This window comes from Natator depressus, chromosome 9, assembly GCF_965152275.1.
Source record: "Natator depressus isolate rNatDep1 chromosome 9, rNatDep2.hap1, whole genome shotgun sequence".
In the NCBI taxonomy this organism is placed as follows: domain Eukaryota; kingdom Metazoa; phylum Chordata; order Testudines; family Cheloniidae; genus Natator; species Natator depressus.
The window spans coordinates 46,992,489-47,009,553 of record NC_134242.1 but is presented as its reverse complement, the minus strand read 5'-3'; the positions used below and the strand labels follow the sequence as shown (position 1 = coordinate 47,009,553).

The following is a 17,065-nucleotide window of genomic DNA, read 5'->3' as shown; positions in this document are numbered from 1 at the left end:
AGTCAGCAGTATATTTTGTAAAACTTATTCTGCACTGCTTGTAATGCTGTGCCACAGTGCTCATTTAACCAGGTGGAAAACAGCCACCTTAGTAAAGATGGATGAGCAATCTGCATTTTGCATTAAACCAGAGGTTTTACCCCATTGACCAAAACTCCTGCACACACACAGGAATTGACATAACAGATCAGACCAGTAGTCCAGTACCCTGTCTGACGGTGGCTAGTATTGGATGCTTCCGAGGCAGGTACAATAAAACCCAAAGCTGGACAATTAAGTAATAATTTTTCCCATGGGCAGGTTTCTTCCTAACATCCATCTGTTAGAGACTGGCTTGTGTGCCCTAAAGCGTGAGTGTATTCTTCCAGACTTTAGATTTTTTTAAAGATACTATCTGTTGTTTCTCTGCATGGTTTCATTATCCATATAACTGTCTAAACATTTCTTGAATCTTGCTGAACTCTTGGCCTCAGTGATAGCTTGAGGCAATGAGTTCTACTGGCTAACTGCTTTATGTGTGTATATATAGAAATATCCTTTTTGGTTCTAAATATGGTGCCTGTCAATTTAATCAAATGTCACTGTACCAGGGTGCCTTGCCCCATTAAGAGCTCAATGGTGAGGCCACCTAACCGCAGTTACTAAGAAAGCACACAGGAGCAAGGGTTACCTGATTCCCCTATAAAGAGCAACAAGAAGAAGCCAGGCTGCTAGTCCTGCACAGGGAGAGTGAGTTCGTTCCCAGGAAGAACAGACTGGCAGATAGAAGCTGCTGGAGTGAGCAGGCGTCGGCAGAGAAACCTGGGGAGCAGGGAAATGGACTGGAGAACTTTGTTGAATGTTTTGTTAATTTAACAAACCAGAACCAGAGAAGGGCTGTGAAGGGACAAAAGGGTTTGTGATTTACTGAAAAAGTCCCTTGAAGGGGGAAACTGAGGCATGGGGCTATCCCAGAGGCTAGGTGGGAGGTGCTTGGGAGACTGCCCAATGACAGTCCGCAATTTAATTTCTCCCTCCACCATGTCCTGCATGGTGATCTCAGATTCACTAATATGGATCTCTGCTTCCCACTCCAGGAATGGGAAGATAGCTGAACTAAAACCCAGATAACAGGGGAGGACCCTGTGGAACAGCAGTGGAAACAGAGGCTGTTGAAGTCCTTTTCCTCATCAATAGGCAGTATTTTTCATGAAAGCCAGCTCTGAGTAGGCGTCATTCTCAACCTGATCCAAATACACTGTATGTGCTGGATGAGGTCAAAGTTGCCCTCTTCCTGGGTTTGGCTTTCTATGGTGGTGATAACAGAACATAAACCTCCACCTCAGCTTTCTCCCCAAGCCAGGCTATTCCTAGGGCTTCCTGTGTGGCCTCCTTACATCTTCCCTTAGTTCCTTGAGCAGAGGTTGCTTCCATTGCTCATCTGTATTCTGGTGGAGTTAACAAGCCCATTTATCACAATAGCTCACAAAAGATCTGAGCAGCTTTGTGCAGGATTCTAATGTGCTCTAACAGGCTGGGTTAAAAGAAGAGCCCGGATACTCCTGTACCCCTACAGGATCAAATACACCTGCCATCCATGCATTATATAGGCAGGCTTTCCTGAGGCCTCTTGCGAGATTGCTGGAGAGTGTTTTATTTCTGTGTTGTCTAATGCTAACAACACTACTGAAGAATGGTGTGTAGAAAGACTGAGTCAGAAAAGCATAGCTTTAGATTGAAAAATACAGTGCAATTTGGTGCCAGGAACCAGCTGTCACCCTGAGTAGGTGGGAGAGAGGAAAAGCAAATTGGTTGCTATTCATTAGTGCTGTCTGATATACAGGATGCTGATGTCAGAGCTGAAGGGAGGGCAGGAGACTAAGATGTTGCAAAATAAAGCAGGTGGAAAGTACCTATAACAGGTTGCTTCTACCATTGCTACCTTGGAAGAAAAGAAAAAACAGTGTTAATCTGTGTTGTTGTGCCTAGAAATTCAGTTAGATTGCAGTGGAAGAGTTTAGGAGTGGAAATGGCTGCAAGGGAATGACAGACGTGGGTGACAGTCTTACTTATTTTTCAGTTAAAATGTGTCTGGCCACAGGCAAAAGCCTGAATAGATGAGCATTTCATCCTTTCCTGAAGGACAACACTTTGATGCATTGGACTAAGAGGAGAAACACATTTTAGAGGCAAGAGCGTACTGAGCGTGCTGTGTCTCCCCCCTCTCCTGGGAGACTGCACTGTAGTCTGATGACTGTTACTATGCATGCACCAGCTGATCTCAATAGTTAGAATGGTGCAGAAGCAGAGAGAAGTACTCTAAGGTAGCCCAGACACAACCCCTCTAGGGCTCTATAGATCAAAGTCAACCTTCTGAGCCATACACAGGAGAAAATCAGTCCACGCTGCTGACACAGCACACATGTAATCAACACAACCCTAGCTGAAGCTTAATTGCTTGTTAATTGTTGATGATGTGCATGGTGCTTTATGGAAACAGATAAAGAGTTCTTCCAAGGGAATCTTCAAACCTCCATAGAGAATACAGTGTGATACTCCATTCTTGAGGGCACACAGGAATAGAGGGTTTGGACAAGGCTTTGGCCTACATGAGTAAACACTCTGGTTACTGCAGCTACCTGGAAACCAGGGGCAATTCTGGCATACCTTGGTGACAAATGTCAGGTGCATTCATTAACAGGCAAGAACTGATCTCTTCCTTGTCATATTCTCTAGAGATTGCTGCTCCCTCAACCCCAGCACTTCCTCACTCTTCTCTGAAATTATCTCCAGCCAATTCACTTTTCTCTAGAAGAGGTGGGAACGAAGAGACCCAGTTGCTATCTCTGGCTCTGTGACTTACCTTCTTAGGCACCTTTCTGTGCCTCTGTTTCCCCTCCAACCCTTTGCTTGTCTTGTCTGTTTAGACTGTAAGTCTTTCAGGGGAGTGACGATCTTTTACTCTGTGTCTGAACACAATGGAGCCCTGTTCTCAGTTGGGGCCTCTAGGCATTACTGTATGATAAATATTAATTTATGCCCGTCTTAGTCACATGCTGTGTAAGCAAAAGTACCACTCCAGCTCAGTCTGATGAAGGAGCTGAGTGGTATCAATACACTACTTGTGTTGAAGACTACACAGTCTTGCAAGAAAGAGGCAAGCTCCTTGCAGAAACCTACACACAAGCTAGCATCTCACACATCAGTCAAGTAACTGTTTTGCCCAGTCTACCCGTGGAATTTCTCAACGGAAAGAACAAAGCCAGTGTAACTGTTCTACCTACTTCTCCCTCCCCCGCACAAAAACCTACAGATTATCAAAAATCCTGAACAATCTCATTTGATTGTTTAATTTTTCCCCAAAGTCATTCATACAGCCAATTTACAAAGCCATTCTCTTTTAGGTGGCAGTAATTCTTTGCTCCAGTACATTATTAATAACGCTGATTAAAAAATGTTGAAAGCCTGATGCCCCATTATTTTGAGCAAAACCTTATTTTGTAATAATGTGTATTTAAATTTAATGTTTTAAAACCATTCAGAACCCAGCACAGGTTATTCTCCCACCTTTGACTATATGGGAAATATATATAGTCAAATTAGTGAAAAATCATTCAGGGGACTTGTTCAATAGGCTATAAAGATTGTGACCTTGTTATGGGGGGGGGGACCCTAAAGATCAGCAGTTTTGTCTCAAGTTAGGGGTGAGACAAATGTATGCCCCTATTCATTAAGCATGCCCTGCCAATAGAGCATAACCTAATGAATATCCCTTGACGTCTGTTCAAGCTTTGTGTAGATGAGCGAGGGGCTGAGACGGCGGGGCTGAGCATGTTCTCTCAATTTTTCTTTGCAATTGCTGACAACCCAGTGCTGTATTCCCAATCAGTGGTCATATACAGATGCTTGTAGGTCCTGCACTGGAACTGGAAAGAGTAAAGCCTCCCTCGTCACCAGTAGTGGGTGGAAGCTGTAGGGAGGGTGAGAAATGTAGAAGCAGAAATGTATATCATAGTGGGAGAATATGCTGTTTATTGGTTTAGTGAGTCAAAATACTGCCAACCTGATCAGCTCTGGAAGCAACAGATCTCAAGGCAATTTTTCTTCTTCGATTCCCATCTGTCAGCACAATGGCAACAGTGGGGCCAAATGAAGGCTTTCCACCACTTTCTACCTTGTACCTGCTTCACAGCCTCATTCATCTTTCTGTTCTGTCATTCCAAACCATTGATGGGACTTTACTGGTCTTCGCCTTACATCTATCCTTTGTCTAAAAGGTACAGTTCTCTAAAAGGTGCCTAAACCTGGTTCCACTTTCTATTGTGTAGTGTTTCCAATTCGTGATTTTAGTGTAAGTTGCACACAGTATTTGGTGATTTTCTTAGCACCTCAGTTCCTAGAATCTTCTGAGTAGGTAAAAATCTTTCATTTAAAAAAAATATTCTAGCCCCCATGCCTATGGAGAAAAGCTTGAAAACCAGAAAGCCAATAAAACCCCCATATTAGTTTAAAAAATATCTCATGAGCTTTAAGTCAATCATTGTATGTTAGGACCTGACTCGTGATTTTTGATTACTTAAGGCTGGCAATAGATATCAGGGTTGTGGACTCCAGAAGTTCAAAAACCATTAATTAGACCCCCCCCCCCCAACATGAGGGTTTTAAAAGATACTGTGGTTTTTGATCTGGTTTGATAATCTGACCTTCCCCTGCCCACCCATGTGCGTGTGACTGTTAGTGTTGCCCACTTTCCAAAATGTAAAGAGTGTGGTTGTTCTGGGCCTCGAAGAGTCTCCTCTTCCCTTTGCAGGCTGGGGAAGGGGGTTGCAGTTCCAGGGCTCCTCATCCCTCTCTGCCCCTTCCCAGGCTTGGTGTTGCAGGGACGGAGGGAGCAGATTGACCCTCTTACCAACTCTCCTGATTTCTTCTTCCTGCATCAGGGGATTTCACCCAGCCCCTCCCACCTCCTGAGCAACTTCAGCCCTCTCCTGTACTTCAGCCCTGCTGGGGGGAGGGAGCCCCCTGATTGGCTGTCTGCCTCCCTGCCCTGCCTCCTGGGGAAGAGCAGCCAATCAGAGCTGTAGCAGAGGCCAGACTGAGCTCTACTCCATCCCTCCATGAGCTTGCACAGGAGTGCGGGGAGGAGGGAGAGAAAGTGTCCTGTAGCTTGGGGTGGTGCTGTCCCCTTCTCCCCCCGCCCCTCCTGTGAGCCACAGGTCATCTCCTCTGCTCCTCCCCCGCTACAATATCTGGGCTGGGCTGGGCAGGGGCCAAGGTGGGTAGGGACCCTGCTGCAGCCCCCCAGGCCTGGGGAGGTGGGTGAAGAGCCCCAGGAAGAGCAGAGGGGAGGCTGGGGAGATGAATTGAGGGGGCTGGGGAACAATGGGGGGTGAACTGAGGGGGCCAGTTGGATGGGGATGGCCTCTCCCTTTTGCACGCATATGGCATCTGGAAAGCAACATTCTATAGCTGCAGTTGTAGGTCCATAAGCCATTTCGAGGCCTCCCCTCTGACACTGTGCATATCGTCCAGTTCGCCTTTGAATCCATATTTGGGGCACTGTGTTATAATGTGTTTGATGGCTTGGATGTTCACACCACAGTCGCATGGAGGGGAGTCTTTGATGTTCCACTTGTGCATCAAGTAGCAGCATCTTCCATACTTTGTTGGATGTGCTTCAGTGTGGTCCAAAGTCTGCGTGGCAAGTCAAAACTGGGCCAGCGCCTTGTTGGCTCAATAATACTGTGCTTATTTTGAATGGTAGGTGAGGTCCAGACGCTTTGCCATTCTCTGGTCAGATCTAGAGACGTGAGGTGGTCACGTGTGGTTCATGATGGTTTTTGCAATTTCAGGTATCGTTGGGGTATGTTAGCCATAGCCTGCCAGATGGGAAGTACTGGGTAGTCTTCAAACCATTTAAGATCTCATGCCGTGGCTACATCTTGATCGATAGCTTGAGGTCTGATGTTTGCTAATATAGAAAGCCATGGTGTTGATTTTAAAGTTCCCATGATAATTTGCATGGTGTAATTCAGCTGCCCATCCACAAGATGGGTCTGGTACCTTCTTGCCCATACCAGTGCAGTGATGTCAAGAGGGCTTTTCCAATTCTCGGTCTCTACACTCATAGTTGTGGAGTAGCTCTGGTCTCTCTACAGTCCATCAAGGAGGACCCGGGGGATGGTCTTCTGTGCGATGGAGGTTGGGAATGCAGTGAAAGAGTCAAAAGTCTTCGGTGCTGGGGGAACGTGGGAGATCGTATTGTCCACAGTCATAGTGAAAGGTTTCAGAGTAGCAGCCGTGTTAGTCTGTATCCGCAAAAAGAACAGGAGTACTTGTGGCACCTTAGAGACTAACAAATTTATTTGAGCAAAAAATAAATAAAACATAAATTTGTTAGTCTCTAAGGTGCCCCAAGTCCTCCTATTTTTAGTCATAGTGAAAGTGGCTCAGGCCAGTACGGTGCCGGTTTTGACTAGAGAACTGGGATCTGAATGCCACTGTGGGTCAGCACTGTGTGTGCTGGTGTTGGGAAGTCATTGAGGATGGCCCGCTACGGGGGTATGGGTGTGCCTGTCTCATCCGTGGAGATGAAGGTCAGAGCCGTGGGGCGGGGGGGAGGAGGGCTGCTCAGAGGGAGCGGGGGGCGAATGCGGGAGCTGAACGGAGGGGCTGGGGGTGAGAGCTCCTGAGGGGGGCCAGATTCCCCTCAGCCAATGTGCGGGGGAGGGGTCAGTGCTGATGCCCCCCCCCCCCCACGCGTTGAGCCCGCAGGAGACAGACCAGGACACCACAGAACCTTACCCGACGTGAGCACACGCGCTGGGCCTGCGCCCTTCCCGCAGCCCGTGATGGGGGGGGTCTCCCGGCTGGACCTTGCAGGCTCCGCCTCTGCCCGCCAGGGGGCGCGTCACAGACACGTTCGCGCCGGCCGCTAGGGGGCGCGGGGCGGCCCCGCGCCTCAGCCTGCAGCATGGCGGCGGCGGGCGCCTCGCGGCCCCAGGCCGGGGTCGCTGCTGCTGCTGCCGCCGCGGCGGAGGAGTCGTCGGACAGCGAGCCGGAGCAGGAGCCGGGCTCGCCGCACAAGCTCATCCGCAAGGTCTCCACGTCCGGCCAGATCCGCCAGAAGGTGCGTGCGTGCGGCGGGGGCGGGGGGCCCGCGGGCCGGGCCTCAGGCTGCCGCCGCGCTGGGCCGGCTCTGACCGAAGAGCCCAGCGCCCGGAGCCCGGGCTCGGCACTGCCCCGGCTCCGCGACCTAGGCTGTGCCCCCGGTCAGGCTGTGCCCCTCATCCCCCTGGGTCAGGCTGTGCCCCTCATCCCCTTGGGTCAGGCTGTGGCCCTGCTCTCCCCTAGCCCCTGGGTCAGACTGTGCCCCTCATCCCCCTGGGTCAGACTGTGGCCCTCCTCTCCCATAGCCCCTGGGTCAGACTGTGCCCCCCCCATCTACCAGTCAGACTGTGCCCCTCATCAGACTGTGTCCGTCATCCCCAATCAGACTGTGCCCCAACTTCTACAACCCCATGTCAGACTCTGCCTCCCGTCAGACTGTGCCCCACCACTCCCATAGCCCCTGGGTCAGACTGTGTCCCCCCCATATCTACCAGTTAGATTGTGTCCCTCATCCCCAATCAGACTGTGCCCCAACTCCTACAACCCCATGTCAGACTGTGTCCCCCACTCCTATGCCCCCAGTTAGACTGTGCCCCTCTCATTGTGCTCCTCACCCCCATACTTGCCAGTCATATTGTGCCCCCATCAGATTGTGCATCTCATCTTGTCAGACTGTGCCCAGACTCCTACAACCCCATGTCAGACTGTTCCCCCCATCAGACTGTTCCCCACCACCACTCCCAGGCCCCTTGTCAGACCATGCCCTGCACTCCCCATACTCATGGGCCAGACAGACTCTGCCTCTTCCACATTCAGGTTCCCTAGCCAGACTGTGCCCCTCACTTCTCACATGCCCCAACCCCCATCTGCTCCCGGTCAGACTGTGTCCCCCCAATCCCTCCACTCCAGCTCCCCCCACCCCCACCCTCCGACTGTGCTTCTCCTCCCTCCATTCCCCCTCCCATCTCCACCTTGTTATATTTCCTTGATCAGGCTGCATCCCCTCATCTCCTGTGGGGGTGGGGGGGTTGTGAGGGTGCTAGGCTGTCATTAGGCTCAGTGGCAGCATTTTGCCTGCTTTAGAAGAACTCTCATTGCACCTCTGCTATGGTGCCACCCCAAGGTAGAAGACATGGAGGCCCCCTTAGGTCAGGGATAAGAACAGTCCTAGGGGAGTGTTAATTCTTGTGTCGCAGCTCTTTGGCTTCTCCCTATAGCTTTGTGAAGTCCTCTGTGTTCCTTGAGGTTTTACATATTGTTTTACTGCCTAGACATAACAGGGCAAACATCCTTTCACCCCTGCTGTTCTCTCCAGAGGGTCAGCACAGTACTGACTGGGATGTTGGAGGCTTGTTTGTGGTGCAGGGTTTTTTTTCCTGGGGCTGGAGAGCAGATGTATCTTGTCAGAGCCATCTCATAAATAGTCTTCATGTACACCCAGTTCTGGTGATGACTCTGCCCCTGACATTGTTGGCCTCTTCTCACATGTGGGCGTTCTCATCATTCTGCTCAAGATCATTACACTGGTCCCAGTTCTGAGCTTCTCCTCTTTTAGTGAAGGATAGTCATTTGTGAGGGCTATTTAATCATCATTTCAGCACATATGCTGGAGTCTGGTGCTGGAGACCCTGTGTCACTTCTTGATTTAAAACCATTGAGACCAATGGTGCTCTTCTCAGTGTGGGAGAGATGGTTCTTTAGCTGTGACAATACAGGAGGAAGTCTACCAAACTGCAAAACCCTGAGCATTCTGAGCAGATCCCAGCCACGCTCTGCAAACAGGTGGTTATATTTCAGCTGTCAGTCTGTTTTAAAGATCAAGGACTTTCTAGATCCTCTACTACACCTGAAGGGTTGGATGTTTGAAATTCTTCCCACAGAAGGCCGGATGAGCCCTGCGTTCTCTTAATAGTGCCTGCAGCTGGAATCCCCTGTGGATAGGGAGGAAGGATGCAGAAGTCACACTACTGGATATGGCTTTAGTATCTGTGCATTGTGGCAAGTAATAAAAACAAGGACAAAGCCTTTTACAATACTGGAATGGGAACCTTCCCCTCCCTAACTGCAAGGCACTTGAGATACCAAGATTATAGGTGCCTTTGCAGCAGTTCAGATAAAACTGAATTCTTCCCTACGTCCGTACTTAGTCACTTGCCATGTTTTACATCATTTCCTACGTCAGTGTGGCTGGAAAAAGTCTAAACCAGCTACTTGTGCTATGTGAACATAAACAAGGATTATAAACAGAAATTGTCTATAGCCATTAAGCCTCCCTTATTTTAATCTGCAGAAGACCTTTAATTGCTAAACAATGTCAAGTTCTCCAAGCAACCCTGAATATTACAGCATTAAGGATTGCTTCATTCTGCTGCTTTCCCTCATTTTATTTAATCATTTCTGCTTCATCCACTTCCCTTCTACATGCTGTGTCAGGATGTCCCAAGGAAGGGGGAGAAGAGCCAGACAAGACTGGTGTGTGGGGAGCCACAGTTGTGGCTAGTTTTATGAATAAGTCAGGCAGCCTGGAGATAAGGAGCTATTTCTTTTTACAAAGATAGACTTAAATTTTCCACTGGGCATTTTTAGTTATTGAATAACATAGGGCAGGCTACCAAAGGGTTCAGGAGCTCAGTACAACTCACAAAATGACAGATGAATGCTTCCAGTGCACCCTGAGGATGTATATCTCTGCTAACCACACCTTTAGCTGCAGTTGCCTCAAGGCTGTTCTTACAGTTGATTGTACAGCTAAATCATCTGAGGAGTTTATGGGGTTGTGGCCGGTAGGGGGCCTCTTCACCATAACATTGCAAGTGTGAGGCGTTTACAACTAAGCCTGCCAGTCAGTTCCTCTGCATGTACTTGTTCATTACAGTAAATATCAAATATTCCAGGGAGATGTTTTGTTTCCTGTACTGCTGCATCTGCAAGATTGTTTTCCCCTTTCTTCAGATTAAAAAGGACTTCTGACTTACAGGTGTATAAACTTTCATTTCAACTATTTCCAAACCTGCATGATGATTAAGTGCTCTTGACTGAACTATATACCCCTAGCCATAGCAAGTGTTGTTGGTTGGTTTAATGTGGTGTTGGTTGTGATTTTTAGTCTCAAATGCCAGGCCTGAAATAGACACATACTAGCTAGAAGCCATGAGAGAAAGCCACTCCGAAGGGTACAAGCATAGCAAATTGGTGAGAGAATCAATGCTGTCTTTCCCTCCTGCAGCTGCTCGAAATAAAAATAGGTCTAGAAGCAGGAGCCTTATCTACGCTAGTCATTGCTAACACTGGTTCACTGAGACCTTTAGGATACCAGTAAGAAATAAACTATCCTAGGTTGTTTCTACACTGCCACTTCCAGCACTAAAACTTTTGTCCTTCAGGGGTGTGAAAAAACACACCCCTGACTGACAAAAGTTGTAGTGCTGAAATATGCCAGTATTGACAGCGCTATGATAAAGCTCCCACTGCTCGTTCGGGGTGGGGTTTCTTTTTATCGCTGGGAGAGTTCTCCCCTGGCTATAAAGCGTGTCTACGCTGCCCACGTCACAGTGCTGCCGCGGCCGTGCTGTGACATGGGCGGTGTAGACATACCCCTAGTGCACAGGGCTTAACAGTAACAGAAGCAACACAAACCTTGTCTTCTGCTTCTAAGGACATAGCTACACTTGTGAGTTAGAGCACATTAAAGCAGCCCCGGGCGCCATAACTCATGACGCGTCCACACTGGCAAGGCACGTAGAGCGCCCGGACTCCGTGGCTGGAGTGCTCCTAGTAATTCACCTTGATGAGAAGCATAATGCTTGATGCACCCCGGCTGGAGTGCTGCGGCGCCAGTGTGGACGCCCTGGTCTATTAATGCGCTCTGATCGGCCTCCAGAAGTGTCCCACAATACCTGTTCTAGCCACTCTGGTCATCACTTTGAACTCTACTGCCCTGCCCTCAGGTGACCAACCATCAGACCTGCCCTTTAAATTCTCTGGGAATTTTTAAAATCCCCTTCCTGTTTGGTCAGCAAGGCGTGGAGTGCTCTCAGTGAACCTTTCCAGGTGACCATGCCTCCACGTGCCAGGCGATCCCCAGTATGGAGCAATGGCGAGGTGCTGGACCTCATCAGTGTTTGGGGGGAGGAAGCTGTTCAGTCCCAGCTGCACTCCAGCTGTAGGAATTACGATATCTTTGGGCAGATATCAAGGGCCATGACTGGGACGCACTGTAGTGCGGGTTAAAGTGAAGGAGATGCAGAATGCCTCCCACAAAGCCTGTGAGGCAAACCGCCAGTCCGGTGCCGCCCCCGTGACCTGCCGTTTCTACAAAGAGCTGGACGCAATACTTGGGGGTGACCCCACCTCCACTCCGAAGATCACCGTGGACACTTCAGAGCCCTGTTCAACAAGGCAGGAGGAGGAGGAGAGCGAGAGTGCTGAGGAGGAGGGGGACAGCCTGACATCCCTAGATGCATGAAGCCGGGAGCTGTTCTCAAGCCTGGAGGAAGGTAGCCAGTCGCAGCGGCCAGCGCTTGGGGAAGAACAAACACCAGAGGAGGTGCCTGGTAAGTGGCTTTTATTTTGGGAAGGAAGTTGTTCGGTACGGGCTCTTGGGGCGAGGAGGGTTAGGGCTGCGTGCATGCATAGATGCAGACTAGGGCGTTGATGTGCTCTCTCACATTGCGGTAATTGGCTTCAGTGATCTCTTCAAAGGTCTCATGCAGAAGCTGGGCAATCCGCTTGTGCAGGTTCCCTGGCAGAGCTACTGTGCTCCTTGTCCCAGTAAGACTAACGTGTCTGCTCCACTGTGCCGTGAGGGGCAGGAGGACCATTGCTGCACACAGGCAAGCTGCATATGGGCCAGGATGGAAGCAGCATTGTCGTAGAAGATCCTCCCTTGCTTCCCAGGTCACCCTCAGCAGCAAGATATCTTCCAGGACAAACTCCTGTGAAAAATGTGGGGACGGTGTTCAGTATAGGGGCTCCCTGCAGCTGTTGGCTCTCCCCAAGGCACAGAACCCCAGAGAACAGTATGGCCATGAAACAATCAGTTGCCCTTCTCCCTGTGCTTACTTACCATTTTGGGGCTCCTGTGGGTTATGTGCGCTCACTTTGGGACGGGCAATTTCTGCTATTGTGTAGACTGTGCTTGTCTGCTTTAAGTATGGCTGAATCATTGCTCTGTCTGGTGTGAACATTGCTGCCTCTGTTAAGTGTTGCATTTTGGCTTTACAGATGCAACCTTGAGATCTCAGCCATCCTTGTTATCAATGGCCGAAAGACTCCAAAGAATTAGGAAGCGGCCACGTAGAAGCAAAGAGGACATGCTGCATGAAGTAATGCAACAGTCCCTTAATGAAAATGAAAAAGCGCAGGAGTGGCGGGAGAGTGAAAGGAGGGTCCGCCAGCAGAATGTGGATTGCTGGCACCAAAGCATGGAATGCCTGCTAAGCATTATGGCGCGCCAAGCGGACTCAATACAGGCGCTCGTAGCAATGCAGGTGGAGCACTTCAGTGCCTTCCCCCCCTCCCCAGCCCTTGTCCCAAAACTCTTCCCTTGTGCCCCCATATCACCTCCAACCCACTTTCCCCAACATCTGGGTTCTTATCGCTACCAGCTGCTTCCAACACCTGTAGCTTCACCACCCAGCCCTGCAAACTACGACCCTTACTCACTGCACTCAACCCCATCACCATGCAGTATAGCCATCCTGAAGTGCAGCACTCATTGCACAGCACTCCAGACAGGAAGGCCGAGTATGATAACAGGCCATAGGCAAATCTGTGATTGTACCGTTCCCCACCCTACCCCCTTGCCCTTTCTGTTTCCCAAGCAGTTCTGTTTCTTTTCAATAAATTAATTTTCTTTTCAATAAATGGATTTTTTTGGCTTTGAAAACATTCTTTATTATTGTATTAAGTAAAAGATACCTTAGCCCAGGAAAGCAACAGGCACTGCAAGTCAGTTTAGCAAACACAGATTCCTACTAACATTGGAACCACTGCACTTCACTCCTGTGCAGGGCACCAAACATTACTGGTGGCTTTCAGTCAAAATTGCTCCCTCAAGGCATCCCTATTCCTTGCAGCCCCGCGCTGGGCACCTCTAAGAGCCCTGCTCTCTGGCTGTTCAGATTCAGCCTCCATGTGTTGAACCTCCAAGGTCCATGCCTTAGTGAATCTTTCACCCTTCCCTTCACAAATGTTATGGAGGTACATCTTCCCATACAGAGTGCGCCAGCAGCCCTTTAAACCACCAAAAGTACACTCCACACCAACTCAGCCTGTCTTGAACCGCTCCTTGTTGCTGTCAAGGCTCTCTGTGCTTTAATGCTTTCATGAGCCACAGCATTAAAGGGTAAGCCGTGGATCACAATGGGCATTTCGACTTCCCCTACAGTGATCTTCTGGTCTGGGAAGAAAGTCCTGGCTTGCAGCTTCCTGAACAGGTCTGTGCACCTTTCCAGACCAGCCTGCATTAATGTCACTGAAACGTGCATGATGATCCACAAGCGCCTGGAGAACCATAGAGAAATACCCCTTCCAATTTATGTACTTGGAGGCTAGGTGGGCTGGTGCCAGAATTGGAATATGCATGCCATCTATCGCCCCTCCGCAGTTAGGGAAACCCATTTGTGCAAAGCTAGCCACAATGTCATGCCCGTTACCCAGAATCACGGTTCTTCTGAGCAGGATGCAATTAATGGCTCTGCAAACTTGCATCAACACTATTCCAGTGGTCGACTTTCCCACTCCAAACTGGTTAGCAACTGATCGGTAGCTGTCTGGAGTTGCCAGCTTCCAGATTGCAATAGCCATCCGCTTCTCCACCATCAGGGCAGCTCTCAATCTCGTGTCCTTGCAGTGCAGGGTGGGGGCGAGCTCATCACACAGTCCCATGAAAGTGGCTTTTCTCATCCGAAAGTCCTGCAGCCACTGCTCGTCATCCCAGACTTCCATGGCGATGTGATCCCACCACTCAGTGCTTGTTTCCCGAGCCCAAAAGCGGCGTTCCACTGCAGTGAACGTCCATGGATGCCACAAGCAATCTTGTGTCATATGCGTTATGCAAATCGACATCATCATTGAACTCCTCACTGCCAGTTTGTAGCTTAAGGAGTAACTCAAATGCCATTCGTGATGTGCTGGTGAGAGCCATCAGCATATTCCTCAGCCCTTCAGGATCCATTCCTGCAGACGAAAGGGAAGACAGAGCACGCAGTACAAAAAACATTGAAAGATGGTGCCAAATGTGGACGGAAGCACAGAGATTGCTGGGATGAGAAGCGACGCATCATGGGGGGTTGGGACAGGACCCAGAATGTCCCGCGCACCCCCCTTCCCACAAGCCACAGCGCCAGAATGGGAAGAGGTGCTCTGTGGAATAGCTGCCCATAATGCACCGCTCCCAATGCTGCTGCAAGTGCCGCAAATGTGGCCATGCCAGTGCGCTAGCAGCTGACAGTGTGAACACACTGCAGCGGTCTCCTAGAGCTGGTTTAACTCACAGCGCTCTACATCTGCAAGTGTAGCCATGCCCTAAGGCACTCTCCAAAGAACAGAGGAGCGGGGGTTGGAGAGAGACTTCTCTTCACCTTTGTATGAGTTTTCAGAGCAGCTGGAGGAAACTGACAAGACATTGATAAGTTTCTCTGTTTCAGTGCATGATGGACAGCAGTGAAAGTGACCAAAAGAAGGTCATTTTAACTCCACTGCTGTCACCCAGTGGGCAGAGAAAGATTCTTATTGGCTTCTGGCAAGCAAATTTTTCAAGCTTTGTTCAACTGAGATAAGACATGGGGAAATGAAGCAGTTTACTACAGGTATCATATGTGGTATTATGGTAAGAAATAACACATTTCAGCAACGTTCAGTGTAAAAGAAATATCTAACATTCTGGAAGATTGTGTGTTTGAAGAGTTTGTTGTTTAGCTCACTTACTGTTCTGTTTTTCTCCACTGCAGTGTGTAGAGCAGGGGTTCTCAAACTGGGGGTCGGGACCCCTCAGAGGGTTGTGAGATTATTACATGGTGGGTCGCAAGCTGTCAACCTCCACCCCAAAGCCCGTTTTGTCTCCAGCATTTATAATGGTGTTAAATATATAAAAAGTATTTTTCATTTATAAGGGGGGTCATGTTCAGAGGCTTGCTATGTGAAAGGGGTCACCAGTAAAAAAGTTTGAGAGCCACTGGTGTAGAGCACCTCTCAATACATTTGCCTTGTGGCCACCTACCAATAGGACTAGAAGAAAATGTTATAGAGGCATTTCATGTCAGAAACTGGAGTGGCTTCATGCCACAATCTAGGCAGGAACTAGGAACCATATATCTAAACAGCACATGTTTGTTATGAAGGATTTAGAGTGGGATTAGTACTACAGTAAAACTGGTTTCAGAGTAGCAGCCGTGTTAGTCTGTATTCGCAAAAAGAAAAGGAGTACTTGTGGCACCTTAGAGACTAACAAATTTATTTGAGCATAAGCTTTCGTGAGCTACATCGTTGCATCCGATGAAGTGAGCTTGCAACCTAAACCAGACAGCCTGAGCACAAATTTCTAAGAATGGGGAGCCAGTAACCTACATGGATAACAGCACAGGTCAGGTCAATGCGTCACTCAGCACTGAGCAAGGAGAATGGAGCTCTTAGTACCTGTTTAATTGGCGTGACTAGCTGTGCCCTTTAAATCAAGCGTACATTAGCTGTTACCCATGCCCTCCACCCGTTAGTTTGTTCATGTCCTTTAAGCTTCATCTATACTGATGACTTTGGGGAAACATATCACTAATGCATTGGCCTTGGCACAAGCAATAAGAACTTGTCTTACTGCTGGAGATCTGTGAATGCTGTGTGAGAGCAACAGCTGTTACTTCCTTTAAAATAAAAAACAGAAACCCACACACACACTTGCAGCTTTTCTCATTCTTTCTAACTGTATTTCAGGTTCCAGGACCTAGAGAGCCAACATTAAACCTTTGTATAGTTTGAGGACAAAGATTTACTTAAGACTACATTGCCGAAAATTACATTTTGGAATAAATATACCCTCAAAAGTAGAGACAGTGTACTAAACACTACTTACACCTGCCTGTAGCTAATAATAAAAATTTAGTTTTTAAAAAAAGCTACCTCAGCCAGTTGCACAGTTTCCTTTTTACCAAAGCCTACAATTAACACCAGATTATAAATCAAAATCTTAAAAGCTTAACCCTACATCATCAGTTTAGAAAAGTTAGTAGCAAGTCATTTCATAGAGCAGGGTTAATTTTCTTTCTCTAATTACAAATCTAACTTGATTATTTCTAAAACAGAAGGTTCTACACCAGGTATCTAAAAGAAAATAGAAGTGAGATAATGGATTTTTGTAGTCCCTGTTTCTCTGAAAGTTTAGGCTCTATATACATTACATAGTATAATAGCAGCCACATAAGTTTCAGAATGAAATAAAATTCAAGCAAAACATACTCCTCTTTATCCTTGCTTTATAAAGATCTTTTTAGTTTCAACTTTATTTACTTTAAATATTTTAACTTTTCATATTAAATTATTAGTTGCCCTTTTTCTCCCTGAGAGGTTGCTGGTTCTTGTTTCACTATAAGAGTTTACGTAGAAGCTTTTGCAGAAGAATCCTCTGAGGACTTCAACTTGTTTGTATGCCCTAATGGCTAATTATAATAATTGATTAACCCATTGCTTTCAGAGGACAGGTTTCAGAGTAGCAGCCCTGTTAGTCTAGTTTAGTCTCTCTGCAGTTTCACCCGTGAAACTTAATGAACTGGGGTCTCTCAAGTACAAATGTAGTGCCCTGATCACAGGCCGCCTTCCTCTCATATTGTTCACTCACTATTTCTTAGGGTATGTCTACACTACGGAATAAGGTCGAATTATAGAAGTCGGTTTTTTAGAAATCGGTTTTATATATTCGAGTGTGTGTGTCCCCACAGAAGTGCATTAAGTGCATTAACTCGGCGGAGTGCTTCCACAGTACCGA

The 17,065-nt window shown here is 48.1% G+C and overlaps 1 protein-coding gene across 3 annotated transcripts in view; it reads left to right on the top strand.

Annotated features, from left to right (window-relative positions):
- Positions 1-6,943: 6,943 nt before the first annotated feature.
- The window catches only part of DGKD (diacylglycerol kinase delta), a 92,059-nt gene continuing 81,937 nt past the window's right edge, over positions 6,944-17,065 (top strand). For all 3 annotated transcript variants that reach the window (XM_074964047.1, XM_074964046.1, XM_074964045.1), the window contains exon 1: positions 6,944-7,108. In XM_074964047.1, the coding sequence (XP_074820148.1) occupies positions 6,953-7,108 (156 nt within the window). In that variant the 5' untranslated portion in view covers positions 6,944-6,952. The remainder of the gene's footprint in view (positions 7,109-17,065) is intronic.